Source organism: Corticium candelabrum, chromosome 12 (assembly GCF_963422355.1).
Source record: "Corticium candelabrum chromosome 12, ooCorCand1.1, whole genome shotgun sequence".
Taxonomy (NCBI): domain Eukaryota; kingdom Metazoa; phylum Porifera; class Homoscleromorpha; order Homosclerophorida; family Plakinidae; genus Corticium; species Corticium candelabrum.
Genome location: NC_085096.1, coordinates 3,215,483 through 3,235,482, shown reverse-complemented (window position 1 = coordinate 3,235,482; position 20,000 = coordinate 3,215,483). Strand labels below are relative to the sequence as shown.

The window sequence follows — 20,000 nt, the reverse complement described above, 5'->3', positions numbered from 1 at the left end:
GTCTATATACTGCTGGTGTCGATTGCAGAATTACAAAAGCATTCAAGACATTTGGAGCTTTACGTATAATGCTGTGCTTGAAGATGAAAATCTGACTACATTGACAAAACGCAAAGTATATGATGCTTGTGTGCTCTCTACACTATTATATGGCTCTGAATCATGAACCTTTAAGAAAAATTTTCAGACATTGAACTATTTTCATAATAGATGTCTTCACGGTCGTGTCTTGGAGTCTCTATCACAACACAGTGAGAAAATAATATCTCAAATAAAACAATAAGACGAAGATGGGGAGAACCTTACTCTATAAACATTAAATGTATAGGCCAACGTATGCAATAATTAGAGCATTTGGCTCAAATGCCCAACCATCAAATTCCCAAGATGTGCTTCTTTGGGTGGTTATCAGAAAAACCTCCGTAAGGTAGCCCTAAGAAACGCTGGAAATACATAATTAGAAAATACCTAAATGCTCTAAAGATTTCAAAAAAGCTGTTGATTATACTTAGCAAATAAATCAAAATCTGCCTGGAAAGACCATTAACATGCATGCCTAGAGTCTAGTCAAGTGTCATCTAGCTGGTAATGTTGATTTTCAAACTTTTGTCTGCCCTGACTGCCTCAGAAACTTTGGACGGATTATTGACTTGAAGAGAAACAAATACATTGCTGAAAGACAAAAACCTATGCATCAGCAAAAAGTCTCTACTGAATGCCAGACCTGTAAGAATTATTTTGGAAACAACGGAGGTTATGCAGTACACAAGTGCATTGATATGCGTGGCAAAAAGTTTTGTGATTTTGTCTTTGTCCCCAATGAAGGGGTAGCGTGTCCGTTTAGACGAAAGCAATATAAGAGGAGAGGTTGAGGTGTGCGTGCGTGCGCGCGCGCGCGCGTGTAGCTCAATTGCTTAGACAGTGCATTTTGAGAATGTAACATCCGGGAACGTGCATGGTTGCAGGTTTAAGTCACAGTGATGACGAGCTATGGCTGAATTTTCTTAATAATACAAGATTTTTGCACGCAATTTCTTCTCTCGACTCGGGAGTACATAAGTGAGTACCTTATCATTGACTAGGGTGGACGTGACGGCTGATTTGGCAGTAACATCATGCAGCAGCCGGGTATCTATGTTAGCCTCGTATCCAGGCCCTCTTGGGTACAAGGCTAGGTACTTGTGTGCCTTGGTGTCTAGTGCCAGTGTTTCGCCATTGTCAGTGCACCTTGGTGACTCCGACCAAGCTCCAAATGGATTTTAGCGGTAGCCCTAGCCTGCTCGTGGTGCACTGAGGCAGGGGAGCTATTTCTGCAACTAAACCTAACGTAAAGGTGCATTACCGAGATATGCGGTAGCTGCTGACTCCGCCTTCGCTCGCTTATGGGAAATCAATACTAAACAAGTTGGATAGCTGAGCGCTATCTCAGAGCAAACTCGACAGATGTACGCTAAGAACTTTTACAAACTTAAAAACTGACGAGGCCGTTTCAAGAATTTCGTTCGCCAAGCGAAGCGGTTTTTTTCGCGCGCCATGGAATCGCGTGAGCGTTACCAACGTAATTGCATTTCCGGAAATGGTCTATCTGTTGTGTTCCGTGGTCCAAGAACGGTAGAAACCGTCGTGCTACTTTCAGACTGTCTACAGACCACAGGCGTAGAGTGGTCCTGAAGTTTGGAGTCCTAATAAGTTAGACCGCAAACCACGCCCATTTTTCACATGCAAAGGCATGTCCATTGTCTGCTTTTCTAGATCGTATTTTGTGGATATCTAAGTAAATAGTATTAATTTTACGTTGCAAATAAACTGCGAGACTGAATGCTGTCAGTGTACGTATATAGAAATGAAACACTGTTACAGTCCGTGCCGAAAAGGTTTTCATGGCTAGCTGCGGTCGACAAATCAAATGGCATCTCAATGACAATGGAATAGAAATTTAACCCAATTTAATGCAAACGGTGTTGATCGATTTTAGCATTTTGCAATATAGCAAGCAATGTAAGTCTAGCTATTTATCTATAATAACCTGTGGAAAAAGTACCGTGGAGTGCAAGCATATCATAAGGTAGCGGAGCCGCAGGAGATGCCATTCTCTGGTCAATCGAGTTGTCCACCTCAAGTAGACTTACTTGAAAAATAATTGATAGATAGGCTTCTTTTGATTGCCATTACTGGAAAGCGTAGCAAACGTCTCAAATCAGTGGTGGTCACGCACACTTTACATGTCCATGCACGACTACACGATACAGGTTTTATGATACTAAAATAATGATGTGTATTGTCAAAGATATTAGCGACGTCGATCTTCAACCTACTACTTTGAGATTAAGAGAACTGTCTCTGTTTAGTGACTTAGAAATCTAGTTCTACTTGAAGCTGAGTGACATGCCCAAAATGTTTGGGAGGGCTATAGCGTCTCCCAGCCCCCCCCCCCCCCCCCGACGCTAAGCCGGTAAACTAACCGTAATTGTTTTCGTGCAATTTTTCTGTCTGGCAGCATCCGAGCGAATTGGCGTTAAAGGCAGTGGACGCTGTCGTCGATCGTGTTCCAACAGTTTACGAAATACTCATCCGTACGCAGGAACACTGGACTTTGCTATATCGGCTACGCACTACGCTGCGCACTAATGATGCGCAGTTCTCGGAAGTGTTCTTTTAGGGTCGTCGAAGGCTTAACATTTGTCAATTTGTCCATTTGTGTCTCTGTGTCGCTGTGTGCGTGGGTCTGCATGTGTTTGTGTGCGTGCGTGCATGCGTGCATGTGAGGTGAATGCGTGGTGTGTCTACACGTGCGTGCGTGCGCGTTTGCGCGGGGGCGTGTGAGTGTGCATATGTACAAGTATATATACTAATGTAAAACAACCAATGTCGTGAGTCGTATAACTGTTACACCGTCATGCAAACTATTACCTGTACCAGTACACGTATACTATAGACAACCTCCGATAAACTTCTATAAACTTAGATTTGTTTCTGTAGTCAAAATGAATTTGGTACTTGCCAACATTTTTCTCTGCATGTCTTTCTACACATTTGTCAATGGAACTACCACTGGACCCACTGAAGCATATATTCGGGCTTGCCAAAAAGGGGACAAAGTGAGCGATCATATCTAAAGCCCTGCAAAGTTTCGTGCAATTATTGTAATAGTTACTGTTGTCTATTTCAGGGTGAAGTCGGTCATCCTGGCATACAAGGTGTTAGGGTAAGTATAATTCGATTACATTAATTTTGTCAGTTCTTTTCAAAAGATTTAGGATCTTTAAATACGTGAATATGTTTCTCCTTTACCGCTTTCATTTCTTATTATTTCAATTAATTTAATGAACTTAATAACGCTCGTATACTTAGTCAAAATGCAGCTAGTATTGAGAGTAGTCTGTTTGCATATTTGCGTATGGTTTTGACTTGAACGAATAGGTTTACACACGATACGGTGGAATTGTCAAAAACAGAAATAGAAATAGTGAATAATTGCAATGTGAGAGTTCGTTTTTTTATGTGTGCTCGGTTATACAGGTGAATCTTCTCTATTTTATTTGTGTTAATTATCTCCTGCAGGGCCACAAAGGTGACCCAGGTCTACCTGGAACAACAGGAGTAAAGGGAGACAAAGTGAGACTTGCAGCAATTGTATGCAGTACAAATAGAAATATATTGTTTGCATTGGTTAACGTCACTGTTTACTTGTATTTATCTTGGCCACGCTAAACAAGTAAGCAGTTTGTACCGTGATTTGCAAAGCGACTTAGACGTTGCTTGCGCGGATCCAGAGCCACATGATAGAGAGTACACGATTAATGTCAACAAAGGAAAATTTATATTAACACAAAACTTAGGCTTAGGGAACCGCGGTAGTTACAAAACGGCACTAGGCACCAAGCTGCAGATTATTCGTCTGAGTCTAGAATATGAATTAAATTTTTCCATTCTTCCAGGGGTGTTTTCTAGCACATTGATGACTTCCTCGTATTCTCTTTGCATTTCGTAGTGAAAGTGTGACAGGGCGAGACCGCTAATATTGTCTGTCCCATTGTAGACCACGTGGAAGATCTAAAAGCCTTAGTAGTTCGCTAATGCTCTGTTTACAGCTATACAAATGGTTACTGGTAATGTGTAAATAATTCTCAAGAGTGTATTTACACGCAGTTGGAAATACTGTTCATCTGTGCCGGCTGCTATAGAGCTTGCTACAGAGTCGATGTCAAGTCTTAATTTCAAAAGCCTGCCAGTGACTGATACCATCCAGCTCCTCGTCAAAAGTCGAAGGTCTAGGCAGATCCGTTTGGTTACATGCATACGTCTTGTTAGACTCTCCAATGTCTTCTGCGTATCTTTCCGAAATGTGTCTGTATATACGCATATAGCTACCTAGGAGGGACAAGGCTTAGTCCTTGTGCGTTCAGAAACTTGTACCCTGCTCAATTGCACAAACGACAGAATCTTTAAGGTCTCAACCACATAAATTGAGTCAAAACGTTTACTGTAGTTGACCAAGGAAGTGATCCCGGAACGAAATGACAATAGTTCATCTATCTACTCTTCTACTGTCTCTGATGAAATATTTGCGCGGCGGTTTCTTGGTGTACCATAACGATAGGTAAGGAAGGAAAACAGTCACCTACACTGTTTCATGAACCTTTTCAGGATCGGTCATTGGTTCCGATACCCTTGTCCCTGATATGCTGCTGCCCTTGGAAAGTACTTATATATACTTCGTTTATGTCCATAGACAACAGCTGTAGCTTAACACTAAAATGCATTGCAATGGCCATTACTTTGAACTGGGTACTGAGAGCATATATGAAAATTTCTCCAGATACGCACACTGTGTTGGGGTGCACGTGTACCAAGTGCACCATCCCTAGATCCGAGCTTGACGTTGTACTGTAGGTGTAGAACGCTAGCACAAGAGAGGCAGATAGTTATTGCCAAACCTGACTTTCAATGGCATTGTTTTGTTTTGTGCACTCATCAGAGTAAAAATATGGTAGGCCATTTGAAAACCACCAACAATCAGGAGTTAGAAAACTAAATTAGTGCCTCTAGGGGCGTTGCGTGACCTCTAGAAATGGGGAGCTAAACTGATAGTTGTTGCGACCCACACAAACGTTATATAACCACGCCCACCTTTTATTGACATGCCCACTTTTATTGACTTCTAATTACATGATACGTGAGAGTCAGTGGCAGATCCAGACTAGAAAAATGTTGTGTATAGACTACATACAGTTTGGTCCTCTTACGTATTGACAGTCCACAACTTTTATGAACACGCCTACAAACAACGGGCTATAGCCTTGTTTGCCCATTCCACGCTACGCCCTTGGTGCTTCTTGCGTCATTAGATGTAGTTGACGTCGCTTAGGAGTGTTGCAGGATGACAATATTAGTAGTTCTTTATAAATGAGTAACCTAGTGTATTAGTTTGCTCTTCTTTAGTGCAAAAAGAATCACTTTGTAGAGTCATGCAGCTTACACTGTCCAAAATATACAAATAAATGTGGGAGATTAAAAATTATTATTGAAACCAGCAATTATTTGTCTATTGCGTTTATTCGAGTACCACCATTTTACTAATAATTAATTAAGATCAACTGTACTGTTTTTCGGTATCCTCCTACTGCTTGACTATTGAGCCGGTGTTGTGTCATGGTAGACTTGAAGTACCTCCTTCTGTTAGAACGTCTTAGAACTGCATGAACTGTTCTTTCACACTTGATGATAGTCAATGGAAGTATGCGAAAGAATCGTGTATAGCACATGTTTAGCATGTTTTACTACGCTAAGTTACTTTCTGCTAGCACATTTCTTTGGAAAATTTCTGATCCCGGAAACAAGTCCTGTCTATATAGCTATACGCTTTGCGGTCTACCAAGTCTAGCAAAAAGGCAAATTTTAGCTATATAGACTAGAATATACGTGAGCAATCAGCGTAGCTCTAGCTAACGCTGGAACGCTAGAAAGCCTCAAGTCGTCTTTCAGTAAACGACAAAAACAACTCTAAGTCATGTCTGGGTTATCTAAGACAGTATCAACTGTTCTCGGGCGTCTAGCAATGTGTGCATTGTGTGTCTCAAGACACTCTTTCAGTATTTACGCTTTTTATGCAAAAATGTCCAATAACTATATATGATTAAAGCTTAAGAGTTGTTCCCTAAGGCAACCAGGGTATATTTCTCATCAGGTCCGCGTAACTATGTAATACAAAGAAACACTGCTTTCGAAGTAGGTAGGTTAGGTCTGCGTGTATACCGTGTATAATTCATTAATATTTATTTAATAGTAAAACTTTAGAAAGATTTCTTGATATGCCTTAATTATTAGTCTAACTAAGAAACAGACTAATTCTTTGTTGCGTATTTGTTTAGGGTGAACGTGGCCCTACAGGTCCAGAAGGTGCAACAGGACCTAGAGGAGCCCCTGGAGTAGTAGGCCCTCGAGGTCTGCAAGGAAGAGTTGGAGAGCAAGGTCCACCTGGCACAACAGGATTCGCAGTAAAATATAATCAGTAATATATTCTAAAGTAGTACGCTATTTTATCATTAATGACATTATTAGGGTTCAGTAGGACCTCGTGGCTCGCCGGGTAAAACTGGAAGCAAAGGAATAAAGGTAGAAATCATTTTAGCTAATTGTATTCAATGAAACTAATTATCTGTACACCATAAGGGGGGAACAGGACCGAGAGGATTTCGCGGTTCTCCTGGCCTCGACGGAACTCACGTAAGATAGAATCTAATAATTCAGAAAATACTTTGTGTTCTTTCATCCAAAAATTTTTACTTGAAATTGACATTCTACATATTAGTCTTTCTTTTTCGTATCTTGGTCTAGCTTTATTTGTACTGTTGTTCTAACTAAATGTGGTTTGTTGTTATAATAGAATTATTAGTCCTGCTTACGGTTTCTTTCCCCCTAATATTTTTACGTTTTGTAGGGCCCTCCTGGACACCAAGGAAGAGAAGGAGTCAGAGGACCACAAGGGCCAAACGTAATTCTACTTACTCTATCGCATCATTTCATAATTTTTTAAACATCACATTAATAGGGTGATAGAGGAATAGCAGGTCACAAAGGTGAACAAGGTCGACAAGGAGTACCTGGAGCTATTGTGAGTGTTAGCCGACGGTTTCTGAACAAAAAGTAACAATTTCTGAATAGTAATTAATATGGTTTTACTAAAGGTAGACGAAACATCTCTTGAAGCATATCTGTCGAAAGCGATTGATGCGCGTTTTACAAAACTAACTCAATCGTTTTATAATCGTCCTGCAGCTCATTTGTATGGATCTGGCTTCAGTGGTTAGTATGATGTAGCGAGTTTTACTTGTTTAAATCACTTGTTTGGCTAATACATTTTAGGTAGTCGACTTACCTGGACGACAGGCAGTTATGGTGGATTTGTAGACAACGGAATGAAATACGATAACGGATACTTAATCGTTCCCCAAAGAGGATTGTATTACATCTATGCTCAAGTCGTGTGCGACCCTATTTCTGCAAGCCATTATTGGTGCGGATTCTCTTTCGGAATAAATGATTCTGTGATTTCTGAGCAGCACATCCAACAACATTCCAGTTCACAAGACGTTCTCTCCTATAACATGTCTGAAGCTGGTTTGCTGAGAAAGCTAAACAAAGGCGATCGCATTTCAGTCAGCAAACGTTCGTCAAATCAAAGGTTCAGTCAAAGTTACCAATCCTATTTTGGCTGTTATGCCATATCAACGTTCGACTCTTAACACACTCATAATGAGCTGGAATTATGACATTGACAATTTTCAGCAGCATAAATGAACATGTTTAGTCAAATCAAGTGTTTGCGTCACTCGCTAGTATAGACTCTAAGTCGATGTCAATGCACTATATATGCTACGCTGCTGTGACAATGTACTGTATTTCGTGTGCAACTTGTAGTGCACGCTGTTCAAATATGCATTTGCAACCAAGTTTAGTGTGATGAATGTTTACTTATATGTAAGAATCTACGCCTTAGGCTTACCGCAATTTGCTCAAACTACTTAGAGCATATGCTAAAATGTCACGAGAGCGGGTTTCGCCAATTATCTAAGCTATAAGCGAGACACGGTATTCATTCAATCACACAATTAAACTGAGGCACATGCGGCTATAGACGTGCATGCATGACCGCCATCAAACCTTTCTTCTGCTTTTAGTCATACCTGTCTGAAACGTCCTTACTGTAATCAAATTTGTGTGTATGCGTGCTTGTGTGTGTGTGTGTGTGTGTGTGTGTGTGTGTGTGTTCGTGCGTGCGTGCACGCGCGCGGCACTAGGAATGACTGCGTTTAAGTTAAGGCCAAACTCAGTGCTAACCCTAATCATGTATAACATAAGTGTAAAGAACTATTTGAGATCTGTGGATACTGGCGGATCTACAGGGTGTTCCGGGGACTCCGTGGTACCCCTAAAATTTTATGTGACGTCATCACGCGGCGATGACCGCGTACCAGCAGTGAGACAGTACGAGTAAGTGGTACGGTAATCCTAGTCTTTGTAGCCTACTAAACGCGAACATTGGACACAATGCGCCAATTTGGCACATGAAAGAACTTGCTGAACGGCTTCACATCGTCAGCTGACATCTTTGTTTGGCTGTCCTAGAGAGTCGTCGCTTGAAAGAGGCTAGCCCTTTCAGACTTCAAGTTGCCAAGACATCCGAAAAACGTTGCGAAGGCTTCTTCCTGTAAACTCGAGGCATTTCAGGCTTGCAGCCACGAAAAAAGGGGAGGTGGATGCGACTCTGTGTGAGCCACTCCTCCACTTCTTTGGGGACTTGGAGGCTAAGAGTGCTAGTTGAAATCAAACCGTGGCTTTTTGGCCCAGCTCGAACACCACCACTTTGTTACTTCCTTGCAATGATACTGTTTTCAAAGTAGTTATTTTCTATCTCATGAAAATATATATGATGGTCACAACATCACAATTTCATGAAACCATATATGTCGATCTCTAAGAAACGTTTTTCGAAAGAAAAGAAAGAGCGGTAACATTTGCCTGTCTAGCAAAAGACATGTAGGCTTGCAAAATCAAGTCAAATTGTCCGGTACTGCAGATATATTAATTAACGCATACTTCCGTTCTATGATCTAGATGATTAAGTAGCTAATTTATATCTGGAGGCGTGGCTAATCCTAACCTTTTGTGACGTCATGTAACCCCCATCCGACAATCCTAAATCCGCCCCTGGTCGACGCAATCTTAGTCCAAGGAATGGTCTTTCTAGTCATGACAATATAAAGTGAAAAGAATCAAAGCACATTTGCACTATCGACAAAAGACAATACCCGCAGGTTCCCAATGTATAAGAGCTCGACTAGGCTAGGCTAGGCTATCACGTGCGGGAACTCCTACTAGTTATTTGATAGCAAATATTGCGTCTACAGTACACATAGCTAGCTATTCTATAATGTAATTTTGTGCCTAGACTACTGGTAGAATGGAATCAGATAATAGTTCTTTGTTTGGGACAGCGAGATCTCGTTTTTCCGAAGAAAAGTTTAGCAAAGAAAATTAAAGGTACACTTCGGCGTTTAGAAAACTACGCCCCCGCAAACTTGATAGCATGGTCTACGCAATCAAGTTGGAAGGTTGGGCTGAACTACAGGCAAAACTGGATATTAGAGCGTAGTCGCACTTACAAATAGAGAAAACGTACGGGAGCGATTATGCAATCTCGTTGTTGAAGCAGAGTTCGGGTCGCGCACAAACCAACTCGTCATCTTTCCTCAGGTTGAAGGCACCAAAAGCTTACCTTTTACACAAAACCAGGTTTGAACATGCGAGCGTTACATATGAGCGTGAAACCAGAGCGAATACGATGATCACGTGGTAGGCAATAATTAGGTCACGTGCCAGTTTCATAACCCACGGGCACATTTTCTCAACGTCTCGGGAGTGTCTTCTAGCATTTTGATGACAGCGAGGCTGCTAGAGTTAGCGCGCGTTGACGAAATGTTTCTCAAGTGACCATAGTATGCGCTCTGTTTCTAGGCTACTTGCTGCTAATATCTAGCGTTCTCATATCCAGTTTTGCATGTAGCTCAAACCAACCTTTTATCTTGATTGCGTAGCTATGCAATCAAGTTTTCGTGGGCGTAGCGCTAAACGACGGAGCGTTCCTCTATCTTAATGGAAGCCGCAGCTATTTGAAAATCGTGATTTTATAGTGTAATTATACCTGTACAAGAGTGCTAGATATGTTGATATCACTACTTTACTATGACTTCTAATTTTTGAACGACGGCTGTGCGCTCGAAGCGACCACTCACCAGGGGTGGATTTAGGATTTTCGAAGGAGGGGTTCCGTGACGTCACAAAGGTAAGGATCAGCCACGCCTTTAGACATAAATTAGCTATTTAATCGTCTATAGCATAGAACGAAAGTATACGTTACTGAATCTACAGTACCGGACTATTTGAATTGATTTTACAAGCCTACATGTCTTCGCTAGACAGGCAAATGTTACCACTCTTCCTTTTCTTTCGAAAAAAGCTTCTATAGATCGACATATATATATATATATATATATATATATATATATAGTTCCCGGATGTATATGGTGACGCTCACTGGTAGATGAGGTTCGACTTTCATCTGGTTTTTCGAGATAGATTTGTTTGCGATCGTTTTACTTTGCCTTCATTGAACTCGTTAATCGGCTTGTGCGGCGTTCCTGTTGCTTTTTCTACGTCTTTTTATGTGCAGTGCTGTTACACAACTATAGGAGAATTAAGATTTGGTCAACATCGTATTTTGTCAACAACTGGAGTGCAGCAAGGTGACCCTCTGGTCCTTTGCTTTTCTCGCTTGTAGTCCTTCAATTGTTAGATACCATTGGTTCAATCGATGGACTTTTCCTTCACGTTTGGTATCTTGATGACGGTACCTTTGCTGGGACCAGAGACGCTGTTTCTTCGTTCTTGAATTCATTGATTAACAATGGACAGTCTTTTGGCTTAAAACTCCACCTGAAGAAGTGCAAAGTCTGTTGGCCGTCAGGTGATCAATCATTTCCTAAGTTTCCATCACAAATCCGCCGCATCTGCAGTGAAGATACCGGAGTTGAGCTGCTTGGGTCACCCGTCTGTGGAACGGATGATTTTTACTGTGCCATTGTATGCAAAAGGTTGACAGTGTGCTTGAAAATCAAAGCTTTCTGCCAGAATTGAACAACCCCCAAGTCGAGCTTCATCTACTTCGCAGTTGCCTCAGCCTCTGCCAAATCAACAACCTTCTCAGAACAGTTCCTCCGGGCACAACTGATCACCACTGGACACGCTTTGACACCGGGACACGACGTTCTCTAGAACTTATAACTAAGACTTCTCTGCCTGATGCTTCTTGGCAGCAAGCTACTCTACCAATGCGCATGGGAGGCCTGGGGTTGAGACAGACAGCTACAACTTCGGCTGCCGCTTTTCTTGGTAGCTGTCAAACTTCTCTGGAGCTTTCAACACGCCTTCTAGTCCAGAACAAGAAGTTGACTACACATGTGTTAGTTCCAACGTCACCAATGTTTGTCGAATCACCTTGTACGCCGATATCCATCCCGGGTGAAGAAAACGCCCTTGTCCGCTATAGACAAGTTCTGGCTAGTTACGGCGCGGACGGTCATCCTAATAACTCGTCTGGTGAGTCTCAACGTGTATTACAGAGGCAGCTGTATGACGCATTGCTCTCCAACCTTAAAGACACAAGCAGTCTTCGAGACAAGGCACGTCTCAACACAGAGTCGTCAGTTCATGCTGCAGCATGGTTACGGGCCATTCCAAACGTTAAGTTAGGCCTATCCATGGCTCCGCATGAAATTACAGTTGCTCTGAAGCTATGGCTTGGAATTCCGATTATTTCTCCTTTACAATCAATACGTTGTTCCTGTGGGTGTGTAATTGATTGCTTTGGCGACCATGTTCTTGGATGTGGTCACGGTTCTTTACGTTCTAAACGCCACGATGCACTGAGGGACATCATATATCACGCATTACTGGTGGATAACGAAGGCGCTCAGCTCGAGCAACGTTGTGGTCCAGACAGCACTAGCCGCCCTGGAGAAATCTTTCATCCAGATTTCGCTGATGGACGACCAGGTTATTTCGACGTTTCGATAAGAATCACCATGCAGCCGGCGTACGTCGCTAAATCCGCCATTTCTGCTGGAGCCGCTGCAATGGCTGGTGAAGAAGAGAAAGACCATAGACACGACAGCAAAGTCAATGCGGCAGGAGGTTACTTCTACCCAATAATAGTGGAGTCTTTTGGTTTGTGGACGTCTTCCAGTCTTGCCACTTTGAAGGTTATCGCGTCCAAGACCACAGCAAAGACCAGAATAAGTTTTAGTAGGGCAGTCAGTAACTTACTGCAACAGTTTCAGTTCGCTTATTTCAGTTTAACGCACGTATGATTTGCACTAGTTTGCGATTTGACACTGAGTTTGACTTTTGGGATTTGCCAACTTTGGCAGGGGACGGGTAGTTGTTATCTGCAATAAGAATGTTATACTTACTAAATAAAAAAAATATATATATACATATATCAATATTGTGTTGACTGCAGCTCCTGCTCGTATCACCAGTCCCATTCCTTCTATCGTTGCTGTTCAATCACAAGGAGAATTAGAATTGCGGTGTGCTGCTGTCGGTCCACCCGCACCGGACGTTTTCTGGACACGAGGCTCACAACAGTGGACAAGTAGTAAAGCGAAAATCTTAAAAATCAGAAAGATGGACCAATTTTCCGTTGGCTTCTACCACTGCCATGCAGTCAACCGCTTGGGCTAAGATGCTAGAGATACAAAAATAGGTAATTGACATAAAGGTTTACATTTATTGTTTCTTATTCCTATTTAATACCTTGTCTATGTTTGAAGTAATATCTCAGTTGCAATTTGTGCACAGTCCACCATCCAAAGTGACCGTCAACGGTACATCTAAAGCAGTAGCCATCAATTGCTTTGCAACCGTGGCACCAGATCTTCCCGTCCACACGCACTGGTCGATCAATCGTAACAATAAGAAAGAAACTGGATGCGTTAAAGGTTTATCTGTGTTCTCGAATGGAACGCTGGTTACTCCTGATGTTATTCTTATCTGATTTCATAATCTCTTCTTGTAATCATCGACATCAACATTTACTTCTCTGTATTGTTTGCATCATTTTTACTACCATATTTATTTCCTATCAAAATATAACTGTTACAGGATTGTCACTCATGCATCTAGGATTCATCAAGTCTTAGATTTTTCCTGCTGCTTCTGCCAGTTGTCTAAACTTTGGGTCGCTCATTGATTCCCTACCATTCATGCAATAACTATTACACTTTGACCAATTATGTATGTATGTCCGATCAGAGAAAAAGGGGATGGTCAGTCATGAAAATCAGTTTGTCGTTCAATGACCGAGGACTGACCATTGTATTCCACTCTGCAAGTAAGTTTTCCTGTGCGATATGCTGCTGCTGTAGAGACTCAACTGGCAGAAAACTTTTGTTGTAGTATTGTGCTGGGCGTCGTCAAACTGTTTAGAGAATTGAATCAACTTGATGGAATAATAAAGCAAATAATTAATCAAAAATGACTAATATTGCACATGGAGATTTAAAGAATATGATTGATATAAAAATTCAAAATTATTTTGAAGCCTCGAAAGGCTTTGTCTAAAAAAACATTATAAACGGTAAAGAATACAAATAATTGGTGAAATACCAAAATATGTGGATTTGTGTTGGCTCAGTACAGATTTATTAAATTTTGTTTCGTTGTTGACTGGCTTGGACACTTACTGCGAAACAAAGCTAGCGACCATAATTGAATATGATTTTTAGTGAAATTGATGGAAAGCAGTATCTAAATTATAGACTTTGTAGTTTTATTATAGTAGAACTTCGCTAATCCGAACAGCTGCAGCCGCTGTACGAATTAGTGAAGTTGTTCGGATTGCTGCATTGTAGTAAAAGTGTAACCTTTGGAGGTCCAGACCTTACCTCGGACACCAGACCGTTGGCGCATTTACGTCGGGTTCTACATCTTATGTTTGTACATGTAGTCAAGGACACACGGATGTGTCTGCCTAATAGGATCTGGGTATGCAAGGCAGGGTGCCAATGGTAATTCGAATTAGCAAGGATTCGGATTGGTGAGGTTCAACTGTACTATTGACTGCAATGTGACATGATTGTGACATGATGTCACACTGCAATCAGTAATACAGTTGAACAAACGCTAATCTGAATCATCGCCAATTCTATAGTAATTGTTGTGTACTACTTGTATTGTGACCTGAATTTTGTTTGTTGTGTCAAAACAATTGACTGATTATGTGACAAAGCAATGCAGACATGTGAATGATGACTAGCACAGTGAGACTGTTACCGTTGTTTACTACTTCTTTAAAACACCGCTTTCCTGTGCATTTGTGGTTATGTGTTTGTCTTATTGTTTGTCCATTTTGTTAGCCACTCTACTCACTTTAACAACTTCTGACCCTCCAGTTGTTGTCGATATTTCTGGTCGATGGTCTGAATGGTCAATATGGTCGTCGTCGTGTTTTGATTCGTACCACACGGTCATTGAACAATGGAGGCAGAGAGTGTGTATCAACGGTGCATACTGCTACGGACAGTCAGAGCAAATGCACTTTTGTGCATCACCGTGGTCTGGTGAGTATACATCGATCTGAATCAACGCTTGCATAAGTTAATAATTGAGTTTTGAAAATTAAGTTTAAAGAATTTATTTATGTTAATTACGTAATTGTATATCACAGATCATAAGTCAGGTGGTTATATTTTTTTCTGGACAAACTTCTGTTCAGTATAAGTTTTCATTGTCTGTGCGATCTCGTACTTTATTTGACCAGATCAGTCTGGTTTTCTCAACCTATTCGATCGATTCACTTCTGGTGCTCCTTACTTCATCGGTTAACACAGAGCATGATGGCTATCTTAGTGTATCTGTCAATGCTGCTGGAAGATTGGATGTACGTTTTGGACATTGTGACGAGATACTTATTGCATTGACATCGAACGTAAACGTGGCTGATGGGTATCGACATTCGGTTTCAATTACCAGACATGGGGCATTTGTGGCTTTTAATGTTAATAGCAGTGATACTCAGAGTAGTGGCAACGAATCATCGGATTTTTTCTTATCACATCATGATTTAGTTGTCATCGGTCAGTCACGTGACCCCAGAGTATCATTTCTGTCACATTTTAGTGGCTGTTTTGAGTACATTAGAGTCAACGGGTTAGACATACTTTCCTTGCAACGTAGTTCTTTGTTTGATACGGACAGTGACTTGAATGAGACTTCTCCTTGTGGCAGTGATGAGCCATTGTTGTCATCAGTACATACAACGATGTCAACATCAATGGTGTTATCGACCAATAGCTCAATGACATTATGGTCTGACACTGTTGACGATTCTTCATCGGACTTTCATTCATTGACGATTGCCATAGTTACATCTGGATGTTCACTGTTGGTTGTCATGGTTATTGCGTATTTCATATATCGATGTGTCAAGAGGCGATATGCGGGAGTTTACACAACAGAGGAGACAGCGTTACCAGAGAGACAAACTGGTAGAAGAGCAAATACGTCACAGAGTCGTTCACACAATCAAAAAGCAAAGAGAAGACTTGAGGACAATGACGGATTTGTGTAGTGAAAGAAATGTTTTGTGTTGAAAGTATACTTTGAAAATTATATTGGAGATGATTTGCTGTTATTTTCTCAGATGACTGGCTTGTGTCATATCGATACCACTTCAAAATGGACATCAACAAGATTTGTCGAAAAGTAGTTTACAGTGGTGTATGGAGTCTATGATTTGCTTGAGTAGAATTATATTCTATTTGTTCAGAAAAGACCATCATTGTGTTACAGTAGTACATTGTGGTAGGTTTGTCAAAATTGTAGCAATTTTGGATCAGAAGAATATATGATACATCTTGAAGTACAACACATTAGGATGCAATCTTTTGTGAATTTTGGCCAACATCAAACATTAGATGACCTCTAACTCAACTACGTAAGATCACTGCACTATGGAATGTCCCGGATACCTGCATACGGGATAGATAGACATTGTCTTGACCTGCAAACAAGTTGAACACCGTGTAGCATCGAGATAGACACAAATAGATGACTGAAGTGTAGTATGAAACACTGCAACCACTAAACACAGTCGCATTGCCATGCAATCACAAACAGATGTAAAGAACAGATATCAACAGAACAATAAATTTATTTTGTATTATTAGGACATCGCTTTTATTGGCCATTCTTAATCAAGTGACTAACCATCGCCTAGTAACAGCATGCAACAGAGTTTTTGGAAAGAACATACCAGGCAGCGATGCTGTGGCGTACTGGTTCAGCAACATAATTCAGTACATTTTTCGGGGTTCATGGCGCCTGTCAGGAATTGCATGTGCACGAGAGATCTACACTTGAACTTGAAACTTGAACCCCGCTACCTCATGCAACTAACAACACGTTTCAAGTGCATATAGTGTACCATCATCTGTCTAAGCCAACATACGCCTAGCGCACTTGAGAAAAAGTGGCATCATTTCTCATTACAAAGTGTGACTACCAGACAATACGGGCTACGTTAATATAAATGGCTAATCAATAAACGTGTTTGCAACAGCAGCGCACAACAGCGTGCGATTATAGTGTCTAGCGACAAACGAACATGGTAGCTGATGTAGTCTCTTTGAAAAGAAAGTATGTGGATTATAATGTGGATTGTAATGTAGCAGCAGACAATATTTAATTGGTTTGGGGTTAGCTAGCCTGCGTTCTGACTTGTCTAGCTCATACATCATTACCGCCAGAACATACCTGTACATAAATTATGTCATATTCGCATGCCTGAAAAACAGCGGGACAATAGATCATGGAAGAGCATGGAGTTCTGGCTGTATGTGGACAGAGGCTGCAGGTACACCTTCTGGGGGTAATGAACAGGTAATGGTTTAGTTTTAATAACTGTAGATTTTCTCTATACGATGTTTGCAGTTGTATTTACTTATACTTTATGAAAAATGGAGAGAGAGGAGGGGAAGGGGAGGGAAGGGGAAGGAGAGGGGAAGGAGAGGGGAAGGAGAGGGGAAGGGAGGGGAGGGGGAAGGGAGGGGAGGGGAGGGGGAAGGAAGGGGAGAGGAGGGGAGAGGAGGGGAGAGGAGGGGAGAGGAGGGGAAGGGGAGGGAAGGGGAAGGGAGGGAGGGGTGGGAAGGGGAGGGGAGGGGAGGGGAGGAGAGGGAAAGGGGAGGAGAGGGGAGGTGAGGGGAGAAGAAGGGAGGAGAGGAGAGGGGAGGGAAGGAGAGGGTGAGGGGAGGGGAGGAGAGGGGGAGGGGAGGGGAGGAGGGGGAGGGGAGGGGAGGAGAGGGGAGGGGAGGGGAGGAGAGTGGGAGGGGAGGGGAGGAGAGTGGGAGGGGAGGGGAGGGGAGGGGAGGGAGAGGGAGAGGGAGAGGGAGAGGGAGAGGGAAAGGGAGAGGGAGACAGAGAGGAGAGAGATAGCAAATTTTCAATACATATTATAATCGCAGAAGAATATTAACATTGCAACTCAAGATAATTATTCAAGAGTCGGTATACAAATGAGCTAGACCGTTGATACCATAGTTAATCTATGAAACTTTCGTTGTGCTGTATTACCAACAGTTTCAAGTCCGTGGAAGACTTTGTACAATTGCCCTGTTGCTCTACTGTGACAGTCTTGTTCCACACTTTGTAATGGCAGAGTTACTCAGTATAAACGTGTTTCAACTTTTATACCGTTATTAAAGACACAGCAAGGCGATGTCTGGATACATAGGTTTAACACCCTTCTGTCAATTGCTTTGACATCAACCAAAAAGCATTGTTTGAGAGACTAGTTAAGATCATTCATCCATGCAGCAGAGTGACATAGATGTATTTGGCTATCCTGCTTTGTACAACTCTTGAATACCAATTTGGTTTCAATGCTCTACCATAAGAAGTTTAATATATAAAGTAATTTACTAATTTTAATATCAGTAATTTATATATTCTGCAAGTGGCTATTTATCCGTGACCGGCTACTAGTTATGTATATATATGTATACCCTATTTTTCCGCGGAAGTCTCTGCTGATTGGACAGTATCGTGACGTCATAAACTCATCGCGTGCATAACAAACAAGATGCATCTCTTCTTTATCACCATCATTTGATGACATGGGATTACCATTCAATAGCACCTTCATTTCATCGGCATTTATTAGAGCAATAAATGGTCTAATCACAGTGAACTGAAAGACTGCAGCTCAAGGGCGCGTAGGCGCGAGTCCCGCCCTTTTTAGGGTGTGGTTCGTTATAATTATTATTGCATTTAATCTTGGGTGTTTTGAGAATCGAGTAGTCCTAAACGTCTTAGTTTCGAAATGTTCCGCGTTCTCTATGACGTCACATGTTCAACTTTAATTATTGATGAACCCCTCACTTTTGAGACCCACGTGACGAAGTTGAACTGCTTATCAGATGCACGTGTCTAGGGCCAGTCAGACGTGACAAATGCACTCTAGCGACAGAAACACGCAGACCGATAGAAAGAAGACACACGCACAACACTACGTTATCATTGACAGACTCGATTGACGTATAACTATCGCTAAAGTACTTGCAACTGATTTGTCGATCAAAAGACTGACGCTACTACTTGGACAGCAGTGAGATATCTAAATCGCGCTTTTTTTACGAAAGTACACAACTTTAATGGCAACACTTGATTGAACATGACACTTGAAAGGTGAAGGGTGACCGAGTTATGTACTTAAACGGTGCGAACAAACATGCTGTAGTTTAGTTACTCTGAGTGCAACTGTGCAAAATTTTAATTATTGAGATCCAATAATTGCACGGTAGTTTACGGGTAAACGATAAATAAATAAATAGTTTAGGGTACGGTATATTGCTAAAGAGAGCAAGCGCGATCATTGCATTGAGATGCTATTGTGAGCTATCTAGAAATAGGAGAAGCATTGGCATTCTGGTCTAAGTTGTGCACGTGATGCGTTAAATGACGTCAATGATATGGCAGAGACGGTCCGCAAAATAGCGTACATAAACTAAGGTAGACGGTCACGGCTAGATAGCCACCGGCAATAGCGAAACTCTTTATGATAAACTTGAAAGTTGAATACAATACAACAATACTTGAATAAAATACAACAATACTTGAATACAACCAAGAGGCGTCCCAGCGCAACGTCTCCTCTGCAAAATTTACATTTAGAATACAAACTCCCACGGAGGTCAGAGGTATGATACTGTGTAACACGGGACATGTGGGACCATCTATCTCTCTACATAAGGTAAACCGCACTCTATCGTATATACCGCAGTTTAGGTGATAGCTCCCCGCTTATTACAGGAATATGTTAAGACAAGCTCACCTCACAGCTGCTCATTCAGAACCAGACGATGGGAGAAATCAGCGAGCATCGGTGCACCGTCTCTCGAAAGGATCGTTTCCTTTTGTACGCATCCTGTGCAGCAACGTTGATATTGGCTGGGGCAACTCTCTGCTTGTTTGCTTTACATCAAATCAGAATTGACCAACTGGAGGCTCTCTTAAACAACGTGCAAGATGAACGAGTAAAGATCAACTTTTTAGGAAAGAACGCAGACGGTCAAGCCATCAACCTGCGACCTCGTTACGTTAGAGAAGCTCTCATTGGCAAAATCGACAATAAAGGAAGCACTAACATAGACAAACTTTTACAAGAGATGATCAACATGCAGGTAACAAAGCAATAAGCAACCATAATTAAACCTAAATGTATGATAGGACAGTTGATATGGCGCGCGATACGTGCCAAAGTAGATTTAATCGCGCATCAGAGGTAGATGCTTTGTGCATCAAGGGTAAGGTTTTGTGCATCAGGGGTAGGAGTTTTGTGCGTCAGGTGTAGGTATTTTGAGAATTAAAGGTAGGGGCTTTTT

The 20,000-nt window shown here is 41.6% G+C and overlaps 1 protein-coding gene across 1 annotated transcript in view; it reads left to right on the top strand.

The window, feature by feature from the left end:
• LOC134187579 (collagen alpha-1(XXIV) chain-like) overlaps positions 1-7,756 on the top strand; it is an 8,534-nt gene extending 778 nt beyond the window's left edge. The window contains exons 2-11 of the mRNA XM_062655732.1: positions 2,980-3,098; positions 3,170-3,205; positions 3,520-3,615; positions 6,372-6,497; positions 6,562-6,615; positions 6,673-6,726; positions 6,941-6,994; positions 7,052-7,114; positions 7,188-7,305; positions 7,366-7,756. Coding sequence (XP_062511716.1) covers positions 2,980-3,098; positions 3,170-3,205; positions 3,520-3,615; positions 6,372-6,497; positions 6,562-6,615; positions 6,673-6,726; positions 6,941-6,994; positions 7,052-7,114; positions 7,188-7,305; positions 7,366-7,745 — 1,100 coding nt within the window. The 3' untranslated portion in view covers positions 7,746-7,756. The remainder of the gene's footprint in view (positions 1-2,979; positions 3,099-3,169; positions 3,206-3,519; positions 3,616-6,371; positions 6,498-6,561; positions 6,616-6,672; positions 6,727-6,940; positions 6,995-7,051; positions 7,115-7,187; positions 7,306-7,365) is intronic.
• Positions 7,757-20,000: the final 12,244 nt, after the last annotated feature.